The sequence below is a fragment of the Aquila chrysaetos genome, chromosome 4, assembly GCF_900496995.4.
Source record: "Aquila chrysaetos chrysaetos chromosome 4, bAquChr1.4, whole genome shotgun sequence".
Lineage (NCBI taxonomy): Eukaryota > Metazoa > Chordata > Aves > Accipitriformes > Accipitridae > Aquila > Aquila chrysaetos.
In genome coordinates, this window is record NC_044007.1 from 51,804,840 (window position 1) to 51,830,504 (window position 25,665).

Sequence of the window (25,665 nt, forward strand, 5' to 3'; positions counted from 1 at the left end):
CTAAGCCTGGGTAGCATACTTAAGCTAGGGCCTCTTTATATGGTTCCCATTAGCATAGTAAGTTACTTCTATTGCTTGTTGTTTCTGTACTGTTCTCACTTCCCTGAATTTGCTTTTTTGCAGATAGCAGTGTTCGTGGGTGTTCTGTCATTCAGTACAGCAGTTATACACAATGTGGAGATTGGACTGGATCAGTCTCTCTCAATGCCAGATGTAAGTCGTAAGATCATGTTGCTCTTCAGCAATTTGTGGCTGAATTGAAACCTTGATATCTTGCTGTGCTACCTCAACATTATGTAATAGTAACTAAAAACTTTCCCTTTAAGGACTCCTACGTAATGGATTACTTCAGCCAGCTCGGCAAGTACCTGCATGCAGGTCCTCCTGTCTACTTTGTCTTAGAAGAAGGGCACAACTACACATCTTTGGAAGGGCAGAACATGGTGTGTGGTGGAGTGGGATGTAATAATGATTCACTTGTCCAGCAAGTCTTCAATGCTGCGGAAATTGGTAGCTAGTAAGTCTTTCATGCTTTTCTCTGCATAGCCACATGGAAGAGATGTAGCTGACCAGTGTGTCCTTTTAATTTAGTTCAGGCTCAGCTGTTGATTGTACAACTGACACGCTATTGTACTTGCTTTATACTGTGGTTTTGGTGGGCGGGGTGGGGAGAAGCTGTGGCAATCTCCTAGAATGAGGATAAAAACTGTCTGGACCGGACTGGTGGGATATATTGATGTACTTGGATTTGGAAAAGGGGCTTGATCCTTCAAGAAATCTGGGAATGGTAGGAAGAAAAACTCATGAAAACCTCTGTGTGGTTAAGCTCTCCTGGAAAATGACTTGCATGCTCAGCTTCTAAACTTGGTGGATAAAACTAGTCTAGCCTAGCAAGGCTAAGCAGGAATTGTATCTGGAGTTCAGTAGCTAACAACTGAAGAAAGTCTCTTCTTGATTCCTTCCACTGTAGTTCAGTGGTTTTGCTTCAGCCTAACTGATGGAGGAGCCTTGCTTGAAAACTGAGGCAACAATATCTGGAATAGGATGGGCATAGAGTGGACAGGGAAACAAAGCTGAGCTTGGCAGTGGAACTTGAATGCAAGGAGGAAGCTCCTGCTGTTTGCTAGCTGCAGTGTTACAAGCAAGACTGGCTCTTGGATTGGGGTACTGGAGCGGGGGACTACACAGAGAGCTAAGTAGCTTGGACCAGTATGAGTTGACACGGTGTAGGCCAGCACTGGAGAGATCAAGGGATGTGTTCTGGAATGAAACATAAAAATTACTGATGATGGATATGTTACATTATTTTATTAGCACGAGGATAGGCTACGCCCCATCATCCTGGATTGATGACTACTTTGACTGGGTAAAGCCACAGTCATCTTGTTGCAGAGTCTACAATACCACTGGACAGTTTTGCAATGCTTCAGGTATTAGCATCCATCTTGTTGCTAGGGGATTAGCTTGGTTTATAAGTTTCACAGCCAAAACATTTTATTGTGGTATGAGTCAGGTGAATAGCTTTTCTTACTGTGAGCAGGCACCTCCTGAGTTGCCCTCTAATTAGTTTAAACTGCTGTTTGAGTGAATTTAAATGTTCTGCTGGAATGCTGCAGGTTGAAGACAGCCTATCTAAACAACCAATGTAATGACTATTCAAAAAATAACTTGTTTTAACAATTTTGATCCTTCTGCTGGTTTCATTAGAGCACACAAACTTAATGGTCTGTCTTTGTTCGGATCCTTCAGTTTGGTACAATTCTCATTGGGTCTAATGTAGATAGTGCACAAGTAACTGAGTTCTCTAGTAGCCCTTGCCTTAGTAGTAATAAAAAATAAAGGACTACAAATTTTATACAGAATTTCAGGGCTGATCAGCAATTTCATCAGTGAAAATGCCTTTTTATGGAACTGTATCCTGTAGTATTGCAAGTCAGAAGCTACTAGTGTTATGACAAAGAATACTTGATCCTGTAGCTGACCTTCGTCCTGTATTTCTTCAGTCACCGATCCATCCTGCACTCGTTGTCGACCACTGACTCAAGAAGGCAAGCAGAGACCACAGGGCAAAGACTTCATGACATTTTTGCCAATGTTCCTATCGGACAACCCTAATCCTAAATGTGGCAAAGGGTAAGAGCTGTATTCTGTATATATTGCTTAGACCAGTACGTCAAAGATACTTGCTCTGGAAGTGTGACTTTTTTATGTCTGCAAGGTTGGATATCTAATGTCCTTCTAAAAGTCATACAAACTTTGACATTTCACCTGTTCTATAGTATTTTCTGGAACAAAAGTGGGAAAACTAACACATAATCAACTGAATGGAACAGCAGCTTTCCCCTGTACAAAGAGAAACAACTTCTGTAGTCAGTCTGTTCTAGTATATCCTGTGCAATCTTGAAATGTATTGTGCTCTGAAGCTTTTATCAGTTTTGGAAACTCTTAGAAACAAAATTAGAAGTTATAAAAGCTAGTAAATTTGAATGGTTATCACTGACATTGACATATAAAATGTTACTATGTTTATATAGAGGACATGCTGCATATAACTCTGCTGTCAACTTTATACACAACAAATCTGATGTTGGAGCTACTTATTTTATGACATACCATACTGTACTGAAAACATCATCTGATTTTATTGATGCTATGAAGAAAGCTCGGGTTATAGCAGATAACATTACTGAAACCATGGGCATCAAAGAGAAGAGCTACCGGGTGTTTCCTTACAGGTATGTTTAGATCTTTCTTACCTTAGTGACAAATACGCAACTCAAGGAACTGAGAAAAGGTACTGGCTAATAACATCTTAGACTTGAGTCTTGAGGTTTTGTCTAACAGGAGGTATTATAGAGATTCTGAATGTCTAGTAAAGCCTCAAAAATACAATTTAGATCACAGCACTAACTTTTTACTGTGGTTGATTACTAATTTAAATCAAGAAACCTGTTCTCCGCTACAAAGGTTGAAGCTCTGGCTTCAGCTCTGGCACTTCCTAGCTTTCATAGCAGGGTTTAACAGTTCTAACTTAAGCAGATATGTTGATCTGGGTCGTTGCAAGCTGTAACATGAATGTATTGCTTTCAAACTTAAGTTATTCAAACTTAAAGCAAAGGCAGCAGTGATGTCAAGTACTGCTTGTCTAATGCTTGCAAGATTAACATAAAGAGTACCACAATGAAATTGAGTTGGAATTGATATCTGTACAGCTGAAATACTAACCTCTGCTTCAAAGAAGCAAAGCAGAATGCCTCCTATCTATCCTTATGGTCTCACTGCATAATGAATCAGTTCAGACACTCGGCAGCAGTTCCTGCAGATGCCACAATCAGTCTGAGGAACTACCTTCTGGCAACTACTGTAGCTGCTTCTATTAAAGTGTGGGAATTGCCCTGACTTCCAGATACAACCTTTATTTGAAGTGTTAGTGAAGAGCTGTTATATAACAGCCAGTGTTCTGCAGGAGTCATTCCACAGATGATAGGAAGCCAGTTCCTGTTGGTGACTCCTATAAGGGGAGAACTACTTTATCCTTAGCACAGAGGCTAATCTAATATTAGCATATAGCAAGGAAGATGGCTAACTAAACTTCTCTTCTTTCCACAGTGTGTTTTATGTCTTCTATGAACAATACTTGACAATTGTGCATGATGCTATCTTTAACCTCTGTATCTCCTTGGGATCAATATTTTTGGTGACAACTGTGCTGCTTGGTTTTGAAGTATGGGCTGCTGTTGTAGTTTCAATAACTATTGCTATGATAATCATCAACATGTTTGGAGTGATGTGGCTCTGGGGCATCAGCTTAAATGCAGTTTCATTAGTAAATCTTGTCATGGTAAGTTAACAAGACATCCCTCTGCCTCTGTTTCCAAGTCTTGAACAGTTCTGTATGTCTTATGTATATTCATGACACTGAGTAGTATTTTCTACTAAACTTTGACAGGCATTTGAACACTAGTGGAATCACCTTAATACATCTAGGTGGTGTGTAGAAAACAGGTTTATTCTGACAATTAGGCCCAGTACTGATAAGATACAGCAACTGAACTGTAAGCTATACTGTATCTGGTGGTGGTCTCTTGTGTTCTGCAGCCAACAGTTGTATTGCTACTATATAGGCTAAGTGCTGTTGCACATCAACAGAGGTTGTTCATGCCTAAGGTAAGGATACAAAGGTTAGTGTTAAGGCTGCTTCTGTATTTATGTTCTACAGAGTAGATCTGTGATGTGCTAGCACCAGTATTGTCCCTGCATAAGCTGATGAAACCACTTGGGCACAGTGCCTTGGTGAAACACTCGGGAACTTAGTAACTAGTAGCTGAGTGCCGGAGCTCTGGCTTGCCTTGTTGTCTAGAGATTATTGCAGATCTGAGAAAGTTATGAGAGAGTAAACTGTTGCCCTGTGTTACAACTACGCATATGTTCATGCAAGTCTACCTGCTAGATAAGTCTTAAGATTTGCCAACTGTTCAATCAGTGTTGTAAATGACTATTTAAATAGCTTGTTTTTAGGATTAAACTGAAGTGTTAAACTCAGCTGAATTTTTATGGTATCAAATTGGCATGTATACTCAGTGTTACTCTAAAGCAATGTTATTGCAGCTGGTATCTGTAAAGTGGTTTTAGTGTTCACTGCATGCACTGTATGGAAGCCCTGGGAACTGAACACAGCTGCTAGAACCTCTCTAGCCTGTCTAGAGTTCCAAGTAGAGACCTTACCATTGAAGTGCTCATCAAAATGATACCTTCACATATGTTTCTTTTCATTCTCTAGAGTTGTGGCATTGCTGTGGAATTCTGTAGTCACGTGACACGAGCGTTCACTGTTAGTACTAAGGGCAGTAGAGTAGAGCGTGCAGAAGAAGCTCTGTCTCACATGGGCAGTTCAGTAAGTATCTACTGTTTGGGGTGGGGTGGGAATGAGTAGCCAAGTTACAATGTTACAGACTATGCCAATATCCTTAAGTTATAAGGATGACCTTGCCTTTTCTTTATGGAATACTCGATTAAAACTCTTAGAGGTCAACCTAGGCTTCTACTAGTAATAAGGGTGATCAAGACTCAGTTTTTAGTCTGATGTTACTACTACCTAATAGCAGAGAACAGAGCTAAAAGCTTTAGCTGAACTAGTAGTTTGGATTAAGTTTGAACTGTCCCGTTAAAAGTTTAAGTGCTTTTTCTCTTCCACATATTCAGAGGTGACTAGGACAGGTTGTTCCGAATATGGGATGAAGTTGAAGCTTTGGGAATCCAAGCAGGACTCAGTATTTAGGCAGTTCTGTCATGTCATGTAGTCTAAGATAAGCAACCTGGATGGGGTTCGAATAGACTGTTCTGGTGATACATGTACTGGACCCAGATAAGGAATTTCACTGGAATGTAAGTTACTTCAGTAATGGTTTTCATCTGTATCTGCCTGAAGTAAAAATGAAACTAAAACTAGGTGGCTGTACAGATTAGAGTGGATTTTTAATCATACTAAGCCTGGCCTGTGGTGTCAGGTTCTAGTAGGACAAAGAAGTTGAACTCTTCTCACCGAGTAGGTCTTGGACATGGTTCTAAGGTAAAGAGGTATACTGTGTATAGGAGCCTCAAATTACATAAGAATTTCAGCCAATTGTTAAATGCTTAAAGCAAATGGATTACATAAAGCCCTACTTATCACTTAAAACCACTTTTTTATTGACAGGTTTTCAGTGGTATCACACTGACCAAATTTGGAGGAATTGTAGTACTGGCTTTTTCCAAATCTCAAATCTTCAAGATATTTTACTTCAGGATGTATCTAGCTATGGTTCTGCTAGGAGCAGCACATGGACTAATATTTCTTCCAGTTCTGCTTAGTTACATAGGTAAGATGTGACAAATCTGCCCTAAAACACACTTCAAACAAAACCAGCTGGCCTACTCGTGGACACTTTCTCTCCACAAAATAGAAAGGATCACAAGGACAGAAAGCAGTTCCTGAATGTGCCTCTGTCATGCAAGTAGCTGGTCTGTTGGAAAGCAAGGGTTGACTGGTGGCAGTGCAAGCCTGCTGTTACAGGCATGCTGAACTGAAGCAACCACAGCCTGCCCTGTGGTTGTGCTGCGCTGTCCTTCATAGAGGTGGCTGCCTAAGCCCATGTGGCCCAACAGACAGCAGCATGATTAATGTTTCTAAACCCACAGGATGGTGGGTAGAAGCAACAAATCTGCTGTGGGACACTGTTACTGCATTTGCAGAAGCAATCTTGCTTTGCAGTAAGGATGGTCCAAACACTGTCCTCTTGAACTTGGAAATTCATGCCTATAGTGTAGTTCTTAAAAGCAGATTTTAACTGAGCCTTAACTCTGATGGGGATTCACCTACTGCCCTTGCTGTTGCTGACAGCTATTAACAGCTGAGCAGAAACATGCTTCTGAAGTCTCATCAGTGTTAAGCTGGACCTAGACAACTAAGATCATGCATGCTTCTTGATGACTAACTGATCTGCTGTAAAGTTGAGATTTTGGAATAACTCTGTTTTTTCTCTTGCTCAGGCCCATCAGTAAATAAAGCTAAAACTCACACTGCACGAGAGAGGACCAGAGGTACAGAACGGGAGAGACTCCTCTACTTCTAGTTTTTAACAGTGTTCAGTGGACTCCATGAACTGTGGCTTAGGCCCAACTGTTCTTAAGAACTGAAGCGCAGCAGTGTTCTACGACTATCACGCTGTAACCACCACTGACTTGACTCCTGCACAGATTCAACTAGAAGATACCAGCTGCAGCTTTGGACACAGCTTTAAACTCAGGAAATGCTACGTGTGGCTCATGTAACAGTATTACTAAAACTAGGTGTGTTAACAAGATTACTAAACCACTTCTGTTTTCAAGAGGTTGCATCTTCTTCTAGAAACCTAAACCAGCTCTATTGCAAATTGAATAGCTTTTTTTTTGTCAATGAAACCAAGATGATGTGTATGAGAATGGACTGCTAAACCACTGACACTAATTTTAAATGCAGGTCAATGCAATTTTTGTCTCTTTTTAGGGGGAAGCCATCACAAGTTGTAATATTTTTAGTACTATTTGCCAAAATGTCTTGTATATACTTTATTATAAAATAGTAATTTTGTAGTTCAAAAATCTACTTAAACGCAATAAATTAAGTTTATACATTTCAGTGGAAGTCTTTCAGAACGTTGTGGGCTTCATGAGAGCTTGTTCTCCAAAAACTTGTTTGAAGAAGGTGACATGTTCTTCACAGTGCTCACCTAAGGGGGGGGGGAGCAAAATAAAAGTTAACTTTAAAACTCAAAAACTGCAAAGCAAGATTGTGTAGTTCCACTTACCTCAATTATAAGTAGTAATTCTTATCTCTAATATCTTTGAGTAAAGGATTTTAACAATTTTAAAGCTGTGGAATACTGAGGTATCTCCAGTCCTGTGACAAGTATTCTTGTGATGAAGCAGATGTTTGATCTAGTTCCTGTATCTAACCAGCAGATTCATATCCATGAGAGTTCTTCACTGTCAAGATGTAAGATCTTGGAGTGGGATTCTGTGCCTACAGACTATCTGGTGATTATGAACATGTTGCTGGTGCAAGCAGTTTAGCTTGGTTTTTAAAGTAAGAGGAACCATAGTATAAAACAGGCCTTGAATTTTTGTAATCTGTGGAAAGACAACTGAACTCAAAGGTTTCTTGATCCAGTTTCTGGCTTCAGGAGAAAGCATGAATTAGAGATAATGGCTCTGCTAAACTAAGCAGTGCCAGCAATTGCAAGCCAAACAGGTTCACTTAAATCTGCAAGTTCTTGTTTGGCTCAGCCTCTTTACTCCTGGTTGCAGTATACAGAAGGGTAAGACAAGTTAACTTTGGAACTATGCTTAAAGGTAAGTCTACAATACAGGCTAAGATGCACAAAGAGTTTTATCTTATAATACAGACTCAACTGGATTGGAAGTAAAACAAGTCTTAGTTCTGTTTGCACAACTGAGTATCTTCATCTAACTGCTTATTGCTTACCTGGTGTGAAACTAGGGTTTCCTCGTAACCGCTGATTTCTTTGTTCAAAGAATCGGAATATAGTATAGAAAAGCATGTCATCTTCTGCTTGTTTTGCTGCATCAAGGAATTTGCGGGCTGAAATGCTGTCGTGTCCTCCAATACCCCTGATGAATCTCAAGGCAGCCAAAACTTGGTGTTTGGACAACAGAACTTCCACTATTTCATCATTTGCTGTGGAAAGTCTCTGTGAAGTCAATCACAGCTGTAAGGCTATGCTTCTAACAAATGACTGAGATGCTAGCTAGTCACTTCAAGCTTGGTCAGGTAAGCTGTTTGACAAGTCTAACCCACATGTGACACCGAGTTACTATAGTCTGAAATGCTTACTTTTAACATGTCCAGAGAGAGCTGATGTGCGGGAGGGTAAATGCTTTCCAGGGATAGTAACAGACAAGCCTAGGGCAAAAGTAGAAATAACTTTAAAATTCTGAAGACTTCCTACCTCCATCGCTAGCTTATCGAAGCAATTTGTCTTACATACCAAAGGCTTTGAGTCACTGAGCACATGGTACTGCAGAAACTGATGGAGCATGTAGAACAAGTTGTGTTGAACAAGGGTTTTGATGACCAGCTCATACAAGTAGTGCTGTGAATGCAGGAAGACCACCATCAAAGGTATGTCTCAATACCAGTTTTTACAGTCTAGGAGGTAGTATTGAATAGGACTTAGACACATGACCAAGACTGGTCTGAAACTCCATGTAGTTTCATGGAGTGAGGTGATATACTTGGCATTTAAGTACTTTACCTGAACTGCAATCTGGAACTGGTTAAGAGAGCGAATGTATTCCATCAAGACTGCTATAGTGAACTTATGAGGTGCTTCCTGGACAAGAAAAAAGTGTTAGGTGGAACTTGTGTAGCTTCCCCTGTTAATGACAACCCCATAAGAACAGATATCAAAATACCTTAATCCTGACAATAAAGCCTTCTGCAGGTTATTTCAAGTGGTCAACTTAAGTTTGCTGCTTTGAGACTACTGCCAAACTAGTGCTTAAAATTAACTTACCTTCTTCTCTGTAAATACAGATAAAACATGTGTGTACATGTCAGACTGGTCAATAACTGCTTGAGTGCGGACTGGACGTTTCAGGAGTGGATTACTTCTACTCAGGCCTGCTTCTACCACCTACAAGAAGAAAGCCTTTTAAAAAGAAAACTGTAGTGTTGCAGTACAGTGTTGCAGTACAGTTTTAGTCAGTCTCATCTGCATGGAGACTTGTTTTCCACTGGGAATGTAATTATAAACATGTTTTGCTACTGAGCAAATTCACATCTATGGTCATGTTATACTAGATGCATTCCATTCAGTGTGGGCTTTCATATTTAAATTTAAAACTCCTTTTAAAAGTTATATAAATGTAGCTGCTATTATGCCTCAAAGCCAGGAGATGAATCAAACTTACTATGTTGACACAGGCCCTCAGCTTTAGAAGAATTTTTAGAATGTGGCTGTACTATGTGAGTTAGTGTTTGAACTTGGTATTTTAACAGAAGTAATTCCAAGATGTGTTAGGGCTGCTTATGTTGTGCAGTGGTATAGTGTGCCATGAAATCAGTGGTTTGGAAACTATAGTTATGGATTCCAAGTTGCTCTTTAAGCTTCTACCCTCTCTCTGCTTTCAAGCACTGGGCTATGTTACTTGTCATGCTGGAGATGAGCTATGCAGAATCTGCCACAACAGAGTGCTAAGTGGGCATCTTAGGGCACCTTGTACAGCAGACCACCTACTGTGAGCCTGAGGCAGCCAGGACCTTGGGGTAGGCTTGAATTAGTCCTAAGTAGAAAAGATCCTGCCTTCACCATGATGTAACCTGAAATGCAAGTAGTATCATCCTATCTTTGTAAGCTGCTGTAGCTAACATGGTTTACCATAGTATAGCTTTGCTCAGCTTCCAAGTACTTCTTATATTCATGATTCAGTTTGTCAAAAACAGTCGCAATCACAGACAGTGATCCCCTTTCTGGCTCACTGAGCACTGAAAAGATAAAAAGAAAAAAGAACTATGAGGAGAAATAACCAGGGGCTTTAATTTTGCCTATTTCAAAAGGTGATCTCTACTCTAAACTTTAAAGAAACACTTTCAGTTGTGTCATGTATTTTAACTAAATGGGGGGAAGTTAAATTTTTTCATGCTGTTACATAATTCTTAGAATGGTGACTGAGGGTAGCCTAGGCAAATGACATTTTACAGGACCAAGCTAGCTTCAGAGGTGATCTCAAATCTAAGAACAGCCCAGCTAACTTGCATATTTATGAATAAGCAGTATTGTACTTTCAAGAGACAGACAAATCACGTGAACTTACTTTGAGAGCATACAGATAGGATAACCATTTTGCATTCTTTCCTTTGGAGAAGGAAATCCATTAGTTTTCCTTTATCTAGTAAGAGATTAACTACAGGTTCAAGTTTCACTTGAAGACTCCAGAGGTAACCTTGATTTGAAGGAATAAAACAAAGTGAATTGCCTTATATAGTATAGCCTAGACTTCCAACTTTTCCACCTTTAAATGAGAGCACATCTAGATGATGATTTATTTGCCTTCCTAAGTCTATGTTTTAGAGCAGCATTACCCCTGAAAAGTTGTAGTAAAGATATGGTCATCCTCAGTTATCACTACCAAGAGTAGTCATCTTACTAGGTACATCTGTTTAGTCACTTTGTTTTAGGCTGCTTTGGTGCACTGAAGGTATAAACTAGCCACCCTTTGACACTGAGTATAGTGGAGTCAAACAGCTCACCACTTACCTTCACTTGCACTGATGATAATATCGGGTTGAAAGACAATCCAAGAAGAAGAATCTAAATGTTAAAGTTCTAACATCCATATTAACATTGATTCTAAACTGTTGCTACTAAATTCATGTTACTGTACTGAAGCAGATCCCATTAACATACTTTCATTTACTGTTACCTTTTTTGTAAGGTCTTTGACCATATTCTTGGAATTATATCTTGAATTTCATGGAGTACCTATTCAGTAATTTCATACATGCATCTCAAATGACCAAGAAATGTGGTATTGTATTGTACTAGACTTCCATATTTACAACTCTATGAAAGCATTACAGTCTCTTATGAAGCATACTATTTTGTCTTGAAGTAAATATGCATAATCAGCTAAAGCTGGACTTAACAGGTCAAGGTAACAAATGCTAGCTTCTTCCATGCCTGGTACATAGAATGAGGCTTCAGTAAGACTCTTGCACTCTTAGAGTATTTAAAGGATACAGAGTTTACATGGAACAGGAGACTGACTCGTCACAGAGGCTGGACCTGCAGAAAAATTAACATTAGGTGCAGAATAGCAGTACTCTGGCAGCTCTCTTACACTAACAAAACACAAACTACAATCTTACACTGAAAAGGCAAGTATGAATTGTAACATGTCTAGCAGTCCTACAGCATGCAAGCAAAAAAGATACACTCATTTGTGTAGCCAGATCATCTATAAAGAAAATCTAACACTGTGAGAAAGCAAACAAATTCTTCAAACCATGATTGTTTTAGTTTTTAGCTGAGTGAAACCAAGCATGCAGAAGTATTCCATCTCTAGTACTATAATTCTAAATATATAGACTCCATTTGCTGTATTTACATGCAACCACTTCAGTTTCTTAAAAAGCAAGACTGGTTTGTACTTTCTGATCCTAACCTTTGTTTAATGCAAACCTCCACCTGCAGATTTATCAGTCGTACTTGCTATTAGTGACTTCAAAATTCAGACTGTAAAGAGCTTTTAAGGTGCAATCATTCGTATAGAAGCATCTTTCTCTTCTGTAAAGAGAACCACACTGCTTTGCCATATGCTAGTGGAACTATGCTCAGACTATTTCTAGCTACTTCCAGCTTGAGGGTAATTATCTGCTATACTTCTAGGACAAGACAACAGAAAGATAATCTAAGAAGTAGAATCTAAGTGTTGAAGTCCTGACATTGATCTTAGCATTGCTTCTCAACTGGTCCTAAACTTGATTCTGAGCTTGGATTATCTTTAACCCTCTTTATGTGACTTAAGAAGTTAAATAGTCATGGCTTAAGCCAGAAAACCATGAAGTGCTTTTGAGTACACACACAAGCTTTTACATCTGTGGTCAAAAAAACCCCAAACCCCAACTTTGAAGTGTAAAAGGAAAGTACTGTGGGAAGTATGCATCTTAAACAGCAACTCTTACTTTACTGTAGTAGATACAAGTTTAGAACACACATTTATGCTCAATTCCTTCTTACCTTCTTTCCTCCCTCACCCTCCCCTGAATATATATAATAGAAATGCTAGTAACCAGCATCCTGAAAACCAAAGCATTCTTGTATGCCAGCTGTTACACTTAGATAATATTGATAACAGTGTTCAGGTATTTATTATATAGTAATTCTACCTGCTACAGGTATTTGATAGGGTTGTATTGATCGAGGTGGAAGTACAAATTGATGGATGGTAGTAGACCCATCAAATTCTCCTTTTAGCTTGATGTCAAATATAACTGAAGTCTGCAATTGAGAAGAGGAAATTAGTATTAATAAATGTGAAATACCATCCATTTACATATATTGAGGCTGCTTTTCATATTTCCATCTTGTGTTCTCCATTAGAATCATAAAATGGTTTGGGTTGGAAGGGATGTGCTGTGGGTAGGGACATCTTTCACTACATCAGGCTGCTCAAAGCCCTTGACCTTGAACACTTCCAATGATGGGGCAATCTACAACTTCCCTGGGCAACCTGATCCAGGGTCTCGCTACCCTCACTGTAAAAAGTTTCTTTCTTATATCCAATCTAAATCTACCCTCCTTTATTTTAAAACTATTGCCCCTTGAACTGTCGCTACAGGCCCTGGTAAAAAGTCTCGGTCTTTCTTACACACCCCCTTGTAAGAGATTCATATCAAATTCACTGCTTAGTTATGGATGCTAGAAACTGTGAGGAAAATTCTGCATGTTCCTATGGTACATCCTCATACTCCTACCATTCAGTCCTGTTCAACTCGGGTCACTAATGCTTCTACCCAGTATGGACCACATTTTTAGCCTTGCAGGATAGAAATTAGCTTCACGTTCAGTGCTAATGAAACATGACTTCAGTTATTGGTGTCTACCCTATTCAGTCTGATTTTGTTTTCTGTGCTTATATGGTCCTGTTTATAGCTTGACCAAAATGCTGCAGAATAAATGCTCTGGGTTAAATGCTAATGTGTAGAATTCACATGAATTATAACTGAAACATCAATTAATCATACTAATGAGATAAGATGCCCCAGTTCTTGAGGCTGCCCAAGAGAAGATAATACAAGAAGCCAAAGCCTTTCCACAAGTTAAGAGCAACTTTAGCTTTACCACTGATCAAGCCTTGCTACTGAGATTACAGACAAGCAAGTTTTTTACCTGTGCTACCCTATGTACAAGATAATTTTTGTTCTTAGAAGTTTTTGCAGATCCAGGCCTTCAAACTAAAGGAGCATAAGTTTGTGTCATAGAAACATATTCAAATGTTTGCAATATGAGAAGTTCCCAGGATTAATCATTTAGTATCCAATTTAACTCTACCTCTTCGTATAATGCCTTAAAAGCTTACACAGTGCAGCAGCAGAGTATCATAGGAAACTAACAAGAAGAAAAAAAAAAGTGTATGAAAAAACAGGCATTAGCAACAGCCCTAATTAAATGTTAGCCCAACAAGGTAAAAGGATAACTTTGAATCTCTTATACCCTTATGGTTTTGTTCCTGCAAATACTCTGGCTTTTGGCAAAGCTAAGCACATGCAAAAATATTTTCTAGAGCTAACAGGCATCATTCATTAGTAAAATCTGCCCATAACTTCTAAAAGTTAAGGCACAACATAATATAAATAAATCATACCTCAGTATCCTGATGATGTACTACCACCAAGTTATCGACGACATTCAGTGCAAACTTTCCAGTTCTGTTCAGTTTTAAAATATGTGTCTTCTTACAGGAGCCCTCTCTACAGAAACAGAGATGAGAAGAACGGGTCAGTAAGCCTGTTCAAACTAGAAAGGCAGATGTCTCTTACACACATGTGAATTGCCGCTAATGTTCTTCATTCTGCTCTCACCTTGGTAACTGATAGAGGACTACTTCTGCTCCTGTACTATTGGAAGTCCTTGAGTGATGCCTCAAATAGAGAACATAAAGCTGCCCATATCTAACGAGACAACAGGATTAAAGCATTATTTTCAAATAAGAGCTCTACCAGTCTGTTAGAGCCATACCTTTTGTCCTAAAAGAACAGATGTGAGATTACCTAAGTGATCAATTAATTAAAAGTGAAAGACTAAAACAGCACTCAATAAGTCACAACACACAGCCTATACTCATGCAAGTTAGGCATCTAAGAACAACTCTATCAACATACCAGTTCAAAAATGAAGTAATCTCAAAATTTCTCTACTAATCAAGAACAATTTCATGTAAGACTTCTCAGTTAGCTTCCCTTCCCCACCTTGCCCCAACAGAGTTGTTTAGGTGCTTTGTTCAGGGCAGTAACTGAAGCACTTTAAACCAGTAGTACTGCTAAAACAAGAAACAAGTGCAACCATGTTAACGTTCTTGTCTTTTCTCAGCATTCCCAAACTGTCATACCAAGAAAGACTTGATTAGTTAGATACCTACATTGTAGCCATAGCAATATCTCTTTCAGAAAGGCTGAGCTTGGAGGACTTGGGTGCTGCAGGTAACTCGATTTCAAATTTTGATAGTTTTGACATTGTTCCACTCTGTTAAACAGCAAAAAACCACAAAGAAATCCATTGTCAAGATTTGAAACAGAAAGGTCTCAAGTAACCTTTAATCAAATGCTGCATCAATAGTTCCCCCATGAGGTGAAGAATGGTGATAGCCAGGAAAAAAAAAAAAGAAAAAAAAAAAAAGGGTTTGACACTTCATTTCCTACTGGGATCCTAAACACATACTTCTGGTATTACAATTTTAGCAGCTTTAAAATCTTAATTTTATAACATCACCTTCAGCTAGCAAAACATTTCCATTTTAATTAAGACAAATTTGTATGCAGATCCCATTTACAATTGGCCTGGAGATCTCGAACAGCAGTTCTCTTAAACTTCCTTTCTATCTTCCAGTAAAACATATGCTCCAACTCTTAAATAACTGCTTACTGGGAAGGGGAAAATATCAGTACCTTCTACGAGTCACAGTCTCCTTCTTTTGTTCCTGCTAACTCCAGAATCTGCCTTATACTCGGAGCATATTCCTGTTCCTGCCCAAGGTTTCCTCTCTCCTCTTCCTCTTTCATAGAGGATTTATATTTAAGCAAGTTTTCAGAGTTTCCACAGCTTCTACTGAAATTCACTTCCCATTCTTATTAACTCATTCTTGAGTGTGAACACCACAGAAATGTATCTTTTGCAAGAGCTCTATTTTCAAAGGTTATTTTAGTACAGTACCATTCTCAGGAAATCTTTAAGGATTACCTTCTGAACACAAAATAAAAATTACTTAGCTTCAAGCTACAACTTGACACAAAATGTTAAGGAGGGGGAAGGATGGCCTAAGTCCTTAAAAAGAAAGCTGTGAGAGGCTAGTAAGTTCCACCTAGCCTGCTAAGAGAACATAATTTCAGGATCCAATACAGACCCTACACACGATCAAACCAGGAAACCCATCTGAATGAACTGCTTTTTAATCTCTTCCCTTAGACTACTAGAGAAATCTTCCTAATCCTTTAAGAGAAGCAAGATGAACGCCATAGTTCTTTTCCTCCTTTTTAAAATCACCTTACTGCACGATTAACTTAAAACAGATCCTAGTTTTCACTACACACTTTTTCCAAGCCAAAAAGAAAAATGTTTTCCCAGTAACCTGAAGTGTTGTCTACAGGGAAGAATACTAAGAGAAATAAATAATGTAAACAAAGTCCTCACATGCTTGGGACAATAGTTGTTTCTTAAGCACTACCTTTTTTCTTTCTGTTTCAAATTCATTCGCTCACATTTGGAAAGTTATAGCTGTAAACACAAGTGGAAGGCCCTTAATTTTTCTTTATTACTGCAGTACAGCGTGCAAATGCCTGTAGTAAAAGTAAATAATTTTTACTTATTTAAGTGAAAAAAATCTCTTGAAAGATACTTAAGTTGTCAAGTATTAGGTCACTAATTTTTTTTTTCCTTTCTCAAGGTCAACTGTCCAATTAGCTGGACACACCTCTTTCCAAAGAGGACAGAAAGAGCAAATTACTTAATTTTAAGCCATCACCTAGGAAATACCTTATAGCTTTTTGCTTTGTCCTTTGCTTATTGTCATACAAAGATGTGAACACATGCACCTCTCAGAAGAAATCCAGGAAATCAACAGAGTATTTGAGTGAAGAAGCAGCCTAAAAAAATGGAAGCACGCAAAATGAAAAGTTTGGAACATATCCCTTTACCTTGAAATAGAATGGCTGCAGGACATTGCCAAGGACAGTGGTTGACAGAAGAATAACAGAGCTCTCTGGACAATACATGTACCAGTTGACATTAATACTCTGATTCTTCAGAAGTTTCAAACTTCGTTTCTCTGGTAATACCTGGAAACACAGATCAGCATTATATTACCATCAGGATTTCAACAGTAGTATACAGTAGCTAGGAATGTTAAGTGAGAAACAGTTAAGGGCATTTACAGCACTAGAATTCAAAATCGGCAACCTGACAATTACAGCTTAGGCCCCAATTTACTGTAGCTAAGGAAATGTACATCAAATCCTCCTCAAATTCTAATGAGCTGAAAGGTGCTGTCTCTTCTGCCTCATCCAGGTCTGTGTATAAGTTCTGTTCACAGTGGAGAAAACACCTAGCTTGACACAACTAGTGAATTTTTATTAAAAAGTTATTACCTTTGCTGCCTTCACTCCCCAACTTCCTTAGTCTTTTAAGAACTAAGACAGTATAAAAATTGATTCCCTTCATTTTAAGGGCTAAAATAACTTGTCTTCAAAAACACACTTACTTGATTTGGTCCTTTTACCTGCAGGGTTGACGTTCATAATCCTTTTAGGTGCTAAATATATTCTTCTCCCTCAATCAGCAGGAAATAATACTGCTTTTTCAGTTACTTTCTTTAGTACTAGCTATTAGTAACAGTAATTATGTGAAACCACCATGTCTTAGCTCCAGGACTGGAACTATTGGGAAGTGCACAACTTTGGAGGAAGTTTGTGATATCCCTCATCATGAATGTCAGAAAGGGCTATTTATTAATTAGATTTCTCCAAAAACATATGCAAAGGTAATTACACATAACACAAGAACTCGGACAATGAGATCAACATAGGAGGAAGCTGCCAATGTGCAGAAGGGTATCACTGTCTTAGTCAATTATTTGTTCTTTGCTGCATTTTAAGCATGCACACATCCTCCCCAATGCTGATCTGTTTTGCATGAAGTGGTATTTCACATTAGATTTAAATACGCATTTCCATACAAGCCAAGAGCATCTATTAATCTAGAGTTCTCAATGCTTAATTCAGTACTCCTTTATACAGTCTTTGTTAGCTGTGCTAAATAACCTGTTAATGATAAATTCCCTCTGCCCCAAAAATGTATTTCTTTCAAAGGAAAATAATTGTAGTCTGCAAACAAAATGGCAGAATTTCTTTTTTTAGTAGTGCACTTTCTCAATTAGAGAACTAGAAGAAAGGTATTCAAAGATACTGTCACAAATTTACATTTTCAAATCTCTAAATATGTCCTACAGGAGTTATTTGTATTACCTGGTAGAATTCAATTCCTTGATCTGTGATGAATACGATTTCTGTAGAACTTGTCCAGCAGAATCCTAGAATATTGGCATTCTTTGTCTTTTAACAAACAAGCAAACAAACACTCTTTTACTTGGAAAAATTAACTATTCAGATAAGCTAATATTATTAAATGAAGAATGCAAGACCAAACGCAATTTAGTTATCCAATCACTGGAGTTAATACTTTTGGCCAACAAGACACCCAACATGCATCAGCTACTTTTGTAAAGACTTCCAAAACCACATATGAACACAACTACTGCATGACCTGAATTTTTGGCTGCATGTAAGACTTACAAGTTTATTACACAGTCAAATTTTCTTTTCACCCTAAATACAGCCAAGTTCTTCTGGTTCAAACCATACTGCCAATTCAACCAATTCCTGACATGAAAAGCAGGTTCCTTCTGATGACAGAAATTAAGAACTAAGTGGAAACATTTGCCATGACTCCACTCAGAACACTATCGTAACTGCTTTGCTAGAATGGTTTACTCAAACACATAATCCTAAATAATGAAGCAAAGAGTACTTCAGCTTTAAAGTCTACAGGAATAAAGGGATCTGTGCAAATCAGATGTTTAAAAATTTACTTTAGCATTCTATTACCCAAAAATGTGATTTATCAGAGTTAAAAGTTGGAAAGTACCAAACAATGACAATGGTACTTGCTTCTGGTAAAATAATAATAAAAAAACTAGAAGGGTCGTTTAAAAATACCAAACCTGGTATGCAAACTAGTAATAGCTTACTATCACTGATCAGTGAAATGAGGGTAAAAAATCCACATTAACACATCTGGCATTAGTATAATTACTGTCCACTGTTTCTACATCATCAGCACTTTGTCTCTTCTCCTTCCCAAACCTTGACATTGTTGCACCCACAGCATTTCCAGTCCTTTGTAGGAAAGAATTAAAGTGACTGGACCAAGAAGTTTTTTATGGTACTGTTAATACCTGTTTGTTTACCTCAATTCAGACAGGTAATAGTGACTACATACCTTCCAAAACACTAACATGAAATAAATGAGATATCTCAATTAGTTCTCTTGTAGAGTAGAGGCCACCAGCATAACTAACATTAGAGTTTCACTTAAGCATGTAAGCTTGGGACATTTAACTTACCTTACATTCCTGTGTATATTCTAGCTGAGGGCTATCTGGAATAAAATTCAAAAAATCCTGCAAAAACGCCCATGAAGTATATTAGCAATTATGAAGCACAGACAAGATACATACACAGATACAAGACAATAAATATTAGTTTATCAAATTATTTTGGATGAGATGCAGAGAAGAAAAACTTGACTTACTTACTATATTCCACTTCAGCCCTACCGGGGAATTCTTTGCAGAAGTTGGCTCCCCCCCCCCAACTTTTTCTTAAATGATGATACTAGCAAGACAACAATGCTGCCTGTTTAGCCTCTCAGGACGACAGAGGAATTTTCACTAGAGCTGTTGTTGTTAGCCACCAGACCTCTTGAACATTTGTCTCAGAGGCTTCTACTCTGGTATTCTAAGTAAATTTCCTGCTCCAATTCCCTATCTGCAGGGTGTGTAGGTTTCTTACCACACTCTTCAAAGTTCTCTGCACAGCCAGTATCTTGTTGCCCAAGGAAAACTTGATGCACTTCACTTCTCCTTTGTCTTCCATCCTATACAGAAAGAAAAAGAAGTTATGGAAATATCGTCTAAAATAGTTTCTTACAGAACTCTGTAATACCCCCTCAAAAAGACAATGAGACAGGAAAAAAAGTGTAATGCAAATGCTTTCGAATACAACTTATGCGTGTTGCCAGACAAGTACAGGATTTAAAATTCAGACTGGAAGATAACAGCAGTTCACTCTTCAGAATTCCTGAACACATCTGTTACAGAAACATAGCTCAGATCTCACAAATTAGCACCTGAAGTTACTACAAATGCTCACCTCTGTTGGCCTATGATGTGGAACTGGAAGACTGTGGAACTATTCAAACCTGCATTCTCAGTTCTGTCCCAGTGAGTCTGGAGTTCTGTGACACTCACCAACATCCTGCAATCAGCTCCTTTATTTCCAGAACTACTGCTAAGTGACACAAGCCTACTTGCTTCCTCATTAGGACACATCCTCTAAAAGAACTTCTGATGTTAAAGGGAGAGTGAGGCTGTTTTCACATCATTTGAAAAAATAAAAAAATGTATTCTTACCAAACAAGCATCAGTACAATTGGCATGAATAAGGTCATTCTACTTCCACTATGCATTATTAAGTCCAGACAAAGAGAGAGCTAGATAGTCAAGCAGGAAAACTGTGGAACCTCCTGAAGTTCACTGAGTATTTTCAGCTCCCTCTGGATTTGTGACAAAGGTAGTCAAATTAAAAAGTCAAATAAAAATAGCAAGTTTCAGGACAGGCCCTGTGTTAATACCTGACAGACAACAGTAAACACACCTTGACTACAAATTGTTTCATCCATATCTAGATTGAAGCAACCTTTGAGCAAAAGAATACTTCCTTACATATGGACAACAGAGTGCGAAGAGCCATCGCTCTTAACAGAGGCATACATAAAATAGTTTTCTAAAGACAAAGTAGTTTCATTGAAAGTACTGTTGTCAGATTCTGGAAAAAAAAAAACCACGTCAACAAAAATTGGAAGATATAAAAGAAGACAATTTAGATTAAACAAGAAACAGGATGCAAGAAACCTACATGTAGGAAACACTGTGCTTGAATCAGAGGCATGAAATTCAGAAATTATGGGTCTCTACACATTTAAGTTTACTTCATTTCATTTAACTTGCTAAACTGCATCCTTGGATAAGTCACTGCTGTTGTAGGAAACACAAGTTTGAGTCTCCACACTCTCTCACATATATAGTGTGTTTTAATAAAACACTGCTGTTTAAAAAAAAAAAAAAAAAAAAGCCACGGCCTACTAACTTCCCCCCCCCCCCCCCATGACTATAAATTCATGAGGGCAAAGCATGCCACCTTAATTGCAAGATTTGTCTGAGAACAAAATCAAAAGATGATCACAACTACTTCTAAATTTTATGCCTGAATTACAGTAGATCAGGACTAAGTGCCACATAACTTTAAGATTGCAGAATTCTATCCCAAGGCAACAAAGATGAAGGTGCCTTACCTGAAAGAAATAGGATTTCTATCCTCCAAACCTTTAACAACAACTCCTGTAGCTCCACCAGATCGAACAGCAAAAACCTATAAAAAAATTTTGAACATGTTTGTAGCTTATTCAAAATCATAACCTTAATATGCTTTTTTTTCCTATAAGCCATACCTTTAATTTTTTTACTAGACAATTTCTGTTCTTACACAGATCTGCTAGTTCACACCGAGATTCAGTAAATAATCAATTCCTTCCTCTGGGGCTCCAAGTTTACTTAAGAGTTGACAGGTTTCCAATGGTACTGTAACAGTCTTGTAGGCATATTCTGAACTTCTGGGCAAGTTAAAACAGTAAAGTCTGTATAATCTTTTTTGTTTTTAATATTCGTATTTTCCTAAGTCAGGTACTAGTAAAAGTATCTGAGACATCTGGACATTGTTTAAAAAAAAAAGGAAATCAGCTTGGGGATTCGGAAAAGATGCAACTCAATGACCCAGAAGCTTGATCTTGTCAGGACATGTTATTAAATAGGAATAGTTTAATAGAAATCTGCAGTTTTGCCTGTACCTAGGAAGGTTCAGCCGACTTGCACTAACAACTTAAAGAATTCCTTTAGCACAACTGCACATATATATGTAAAACCTGCTAGAGCTATACTGCTTTTTGAGCTGGAATAAGATAACATTAAAAAAAAAAGTCACGCTGTTACAAACTTTAACTGGCTTAGAAAAAGAACGTCAGGCAGATGCCTTATTTGTACTTGTTGTATGTGTGGAAGCACTAGACACACAGACTAGGTCTCAGAATAACAGATATATTGTTTTGTAATATTGGCCGTGCTACTGGTGCAGTATGCTCATGCAGAAATGTAGGTGTCAAGACTACAGTCCACAGCCTTACTAGAATAATAAATACTTAGTTTAACTACTTTTAATATTGATGTAGATAGAAAATTAAGGCAACGTTCTCTTAATCTTTGCGAGATGAGAAGATAGCAAGGACAGATCCCTCAGAAGGCCGTTCACGTGGGAAACTGTCATTGAAATGGTGGTTACAGATGATTTAGAGACGCATCGGAAATTAAACAATTTTAGAGTAGCAAGAAAACATTGAGAATTAAATTTACAGTTGAAGTAAGTTTCTTTCAAGTGAGCTCTTAAAAAACAGTTTCTGTGTAGTTATACCACATCCACACTGTGATATAGTGTGTCCTGGCAGGCATGGTTAAGTAATCTTATTTCAACTGGCCCTCAAAATGTAAGTAACAGATTATGGTTGATAAAGAGAAAGGACACCAACAATTCTGAACAGAGTGCACGAGCAAGAAACACATCCCAGAAATACTCCCCCCTCTCCACATATGCCACTGATCACATCCACATCACATGTGGCAAGCCATGCCATTTATATGGGGAAGAAGGCTTGAATGTTTCAATGCTGTGAATGCTGAGGTCACAGAATAGTTACAGGAATTAGCAGAATGTATCCACATCCATATAAGCCTCATGACTGAGTTGAGTAGTCAGAGGCCCATAAGGATATCAAGGAGAAACACGCTTAAAAGAACTAAAGCCAAGAAATGAAAAGAAAAGCGTCCACTCAGGTCTGAGCAACAAGTAAAGCTACAAAAATTAATTTTTATGAATATACTGAACTTTAGGAATTGAAAAGGGAAAAAAAAAAAATCAGAGAAATGAAGCTAACAGTGAAGTGACAAAGTTTGCCAGTAATGTCGGGACATTTGGAATAGAAAGTAAAAGTGCTGACCCTAAAGAATTCCTGAAAGACCTTACGGCAGTGAGAGTAAAGGCAGGTGAAATTCAACCTAATAAATCTATGTTGACGCCTCCGAGAAAAAAATTTCTACCATCTCTAGCAACATGACAGGTCCTGACCCAGTCACCCAGCAGCAAGACCTCGCACCGCAGCAGTTCCACAGAGGGGGAACCACCAGAGCCATGCTGAGCAGGCGAGGGAAGGGGAGGAAATCAAGCACAAGCACGGCAGCCTCCAGACCCCTCTTCTCGCAAAGGCCACAGAGCAGCAGCCGCAGCCGCAGCCGCCGCGGGAAAGGCGGAGGCAACAGGCCCGAAGCCGCGACCCCAGCCTGCAGAACCACGCGAGGCGCGGAGGCGGGGCAGCCAGGGTCCGCCGGCCGCTCCCTCTCCCCAGACGCCCACCGCGGCGGGCTGGCGGCTCGCCACCGACGAAAGGCAGCGGTTCTCCCTCACGCAGCCCCGGGGGATGGGGGTGGGCCGACGTCCGCCGGCGACGATCCGTCGGTCCCCGAACACCGCCCGGCGGCCTGTCAGGACGGTGGAACGCGGCCTCCCGCCGCCCCCCGCGGGGAGGGCCCTCCGCCGCCGCCGCCGCGCCCACCTGCTTGTTGGCCTCGTCGAAGAAGACGCAGTTGACGGGGTTGGCCTTCTCGAAGTGCACGGGCCGCGCGCACAGCGCCAGGTAGCAGCCGCCCTCGCCGGCTCTCCCCCCTCCTCCTCCTCCCGGCGCCTCGTCCTCCCCCGGCGGCGGCTCGCGGCTCATGGCGGCGGCTCGCGGCACAAGTCACCCGGCGCAAACGGTTCCCAACGAGCCGAGCCCACCCCACCTCCCGGCCGGCCGGCCGCTTCCTGTTTACACTCCCCTCCCACGTGACACGGGACCGGCCTGCCTTAAAGGCGCAGGGCGCGGAGGCAGCGGCAGGAGGGGAGCGCGCGGGTGACCGCCGCGGCCGGGCCGGCAAGGGAGGAAGCGGCGGCTACGGGCTGAAAGGGCCCCGCCCCGCGCTCGGGCGCGCACCTGCCCCGCAACGGGCGGTGGGCGGGGCTCCGGGCTGCCCCGCCCACCCCGCCGCTCTCTTCACAGCCCCGGCGCAGTCGGGGCCCTCAGGCAGCGTAGGGTCCGCCGCCGCGCGTTTCAGGCTGTGGATGAACGGGTTGCGGGCCGCGGCACCGGGCTCCTCGCGGGCGGGTGTCTTGTCCGGGGAGAGACCGAAGCGCCCCGTCAGGCGGAGGCCGCAGCCGCCCCCAGCCCGCCCTGCTGCCGGCCCGTGCCGGCAGAGCGGCCGCCGCGGCAACCGGCCCCTTGGCGGAGGGGGGCCGCGCTTCAGGCGCGGCCCGTGGTGCTGTCGGGGTTTCGGCACCGCTGTGCGGTGCGGTGTCACGCTGAAATCTCCTCCTGCGCCTTAGATGGGCCTCTGAGGTAGACAGCCGGTGGCTTGGCTAGCCCCCTGGAAGGGAAAGACATAAGAGCCGAGACGTGTCGCACAGGAGGTAAATACGCTTGGCCCAACCTTTCATAGCGCTTTCTCAAAAAAAAAACCTCAAAACTTCTAGGTGGCGGGGTGGAAAGGAACCAACTGCTTCAGAGCGCTGCCCTAACCTGCCCACGCTGCACCGTCACTGAAAAGCGGTCGCTATTGGTACTGCTTTTGGGCATGAAACTGCTTTTCAGTGGCTAGTTGTAAAATAGATCAGAAAGGGACATTAAACTCTGGAAGTAGTCCTTATTTCAGGAACAATATTAATAAAGCATTACTGAAGTTAGTCTGGATTGTTTCTCAGCATTTATGCTTATTTGTATTTTAGTTTGGGCAATAAACTAGCAACGGGCTTTTTTGGTTGATGCACTGGCTAATGCTGTAGTTCACCAGTTGCAAAACCTACAGTATAATGTAGAAATTGCGTGAGAACATCATCAATTACTTATCTGCTTATTGGTTTAGAAAGGGAAATAAAGGAAACAAAAATGGGGGGGGGGGGGGGGGGAGACTGAGATACTACCAATTTAAAAGTTTTCAGATTAGACCGGAGTGGCGCAACTTAGTACAGGAGAAATAGAAATTTAAGTACCAGATAGTAACACAGTATCGCACAAGCAACTGCTTGCTGACTTGTGACCCAGTTAGTCCAACTGCAATAATTTCACATCAGACTAGGAAAACTCAAGTCACAACTAGAAATTACAAGGAGCTATTTGTTCCGCAGAACCCTCCTGCATCATCAAACAATTCTGTGTTAGCTACTGAGTACAAGTACTTTCAGAGCAATTAGAGTACCTTAAGGTTTGTAATTTTTTACAAAATAAAAACTTCATTGCATGTTAGCCAAAAGTTTGTTTAATCTAAGGTCAAAATTTAAGAAATTCTACTGACGTTTACCCTTCTACGACTTCCCTACGGGAAAGCAAGCACCTTCTGTAATTGCAGTAGGAGTATTAAGATAGTAGAAAACCAGGGCCCGTGGGGGGGAAATCAGCAGACAAGGATATAAACACACAAATTGAAACTAATGTGATAGTTTTAGAATTGGCCATTAGAATAGTCATAATGTCAGAAAAGTTAATGGCTTAATTAACAATGAAAAATCAAGATGTACTTCTAAGAGATTCTATTTGCTTAATAATAATCCCAGAACTTTTTATTTCAAAGTCATCCAAGAAAATGCTCACTTCAGCAAGTTTTTCCTTATTTTCAACTACTTGACTAAGTGCCTAGATGTCTTAAAATCTCAAAGCAAATTCCTCAGCCAATTTTACTGCTAGAAGATATTTAGGCAATATTGGGCCCAGTAGCTTTAAATCACAGACTTGAGGACCATTGCTTCTTTATTTGTTTTTTTTTTGGTGTGGTTTTTTTTTTTAAATCTGTGCTAGACATATTTTAGAAAGAAATTAAAAATGACAGTAACAACTGAGGTTTACATTCAAGCACAATGAGAGGCAGGTGCCTCTGTTTCAGTGA

At 40.1% G+C, this 25,665-nt stretch overlaps 2 protein-coding genes across 4 annotated transcripts in view; one reads left to right on the forward strand and one right to left on the reverse strand.

Moving 5' to 3' along the window:
• Positions 1-7,156, forward strand: part of NPC1 (NPC intracellular cholesterol transporter 1) — a 27,906-nt gene extending 20,750 nt beyond the window's left edge. For both annotated transcript variants that reach the window (XM_030011306.2, XM_030011305.2), the window contains 9 exons: positions 124-213; positions 327-517; positions 1,315-1,430; positions 2,004-2,133; positions 2,535-2,735; positions 3,610-3,841; positions 4,781-4,894; positions 5,696-5,858; positions 6,529-7,156. In XM_030011306.2, coding sequence (XP_029867166.1) covers positions 124-213; positions 327-517; positions 1,315-1,430; positions 2,004-2,133; positions 2,535-2,735; positions 3,610-3,841; positions 4,781-4,894; positions 5,696-5,858; positions 6,529-6,611 — 1,320 coding nt within the window. In that variant the 3' untranslated portion in view covers positions 6,612-7,156. The remainder of the gene's footprint in view (positions 1-123; positions 214-326; positions 518-1,314; positions 1,431-2,003; positions 2,134-2,534; positions 2,736-3,609; positions 3,842-4,780; positions 4,895-5,695; positions 5,859-6,528) is intronic.
• On the reverse strand, positions 7,072-23,669 carry RMC1 (regulator of MON1-CCZ1). Of its 2 annotated transcripts, XM_030011307.2 has the most exons (20): positions 23,307-23,669; positions 20,943-21,019; positions 19,382-19,466; positions 18,934-18,990; positions 17,777-17,863; positions 16,451-16,591; positions 14,680-14,783; positions 14,123-14,212; positions 13,906-14,011; positions 12,428-12,539; positions 11,280-11,324; positions 10,797-10,850; positions 10,354-10,482; positions 9,918-10,024; positions 9,054-9,173; positions 8,793-8,870; positions 8,526-8,630; positions 8,372-8,440; positions 8,003-8,228; positions 7,072-7,247 (listed from the first exon to the last, which is right to left on the reverse strand). In XM_030011307.2, exons 1-20 carry the CDS (start codon positions 23,466-23,468, stop codon positions 7,168-7,170), a joined length of 2,034 nt encoding a protein of 677 aa, XP_029867167.1. In that variant the 5' UTR covers positions 23,469-23,669; the 3' UTR covers positions 7,072-7,167. The 2 variants fall into 2 exon arrangements, with proteins under 2 accessions (XP_029867167.1, XP_040978910.1); XM_041122976.1 differs by lacking the exon at positions 14,123-14,212 and having other exon boundaries at positions 23,307-23,668.
• Positions 23,670-25,665: the final 1,996 nt, after the last annotated feature.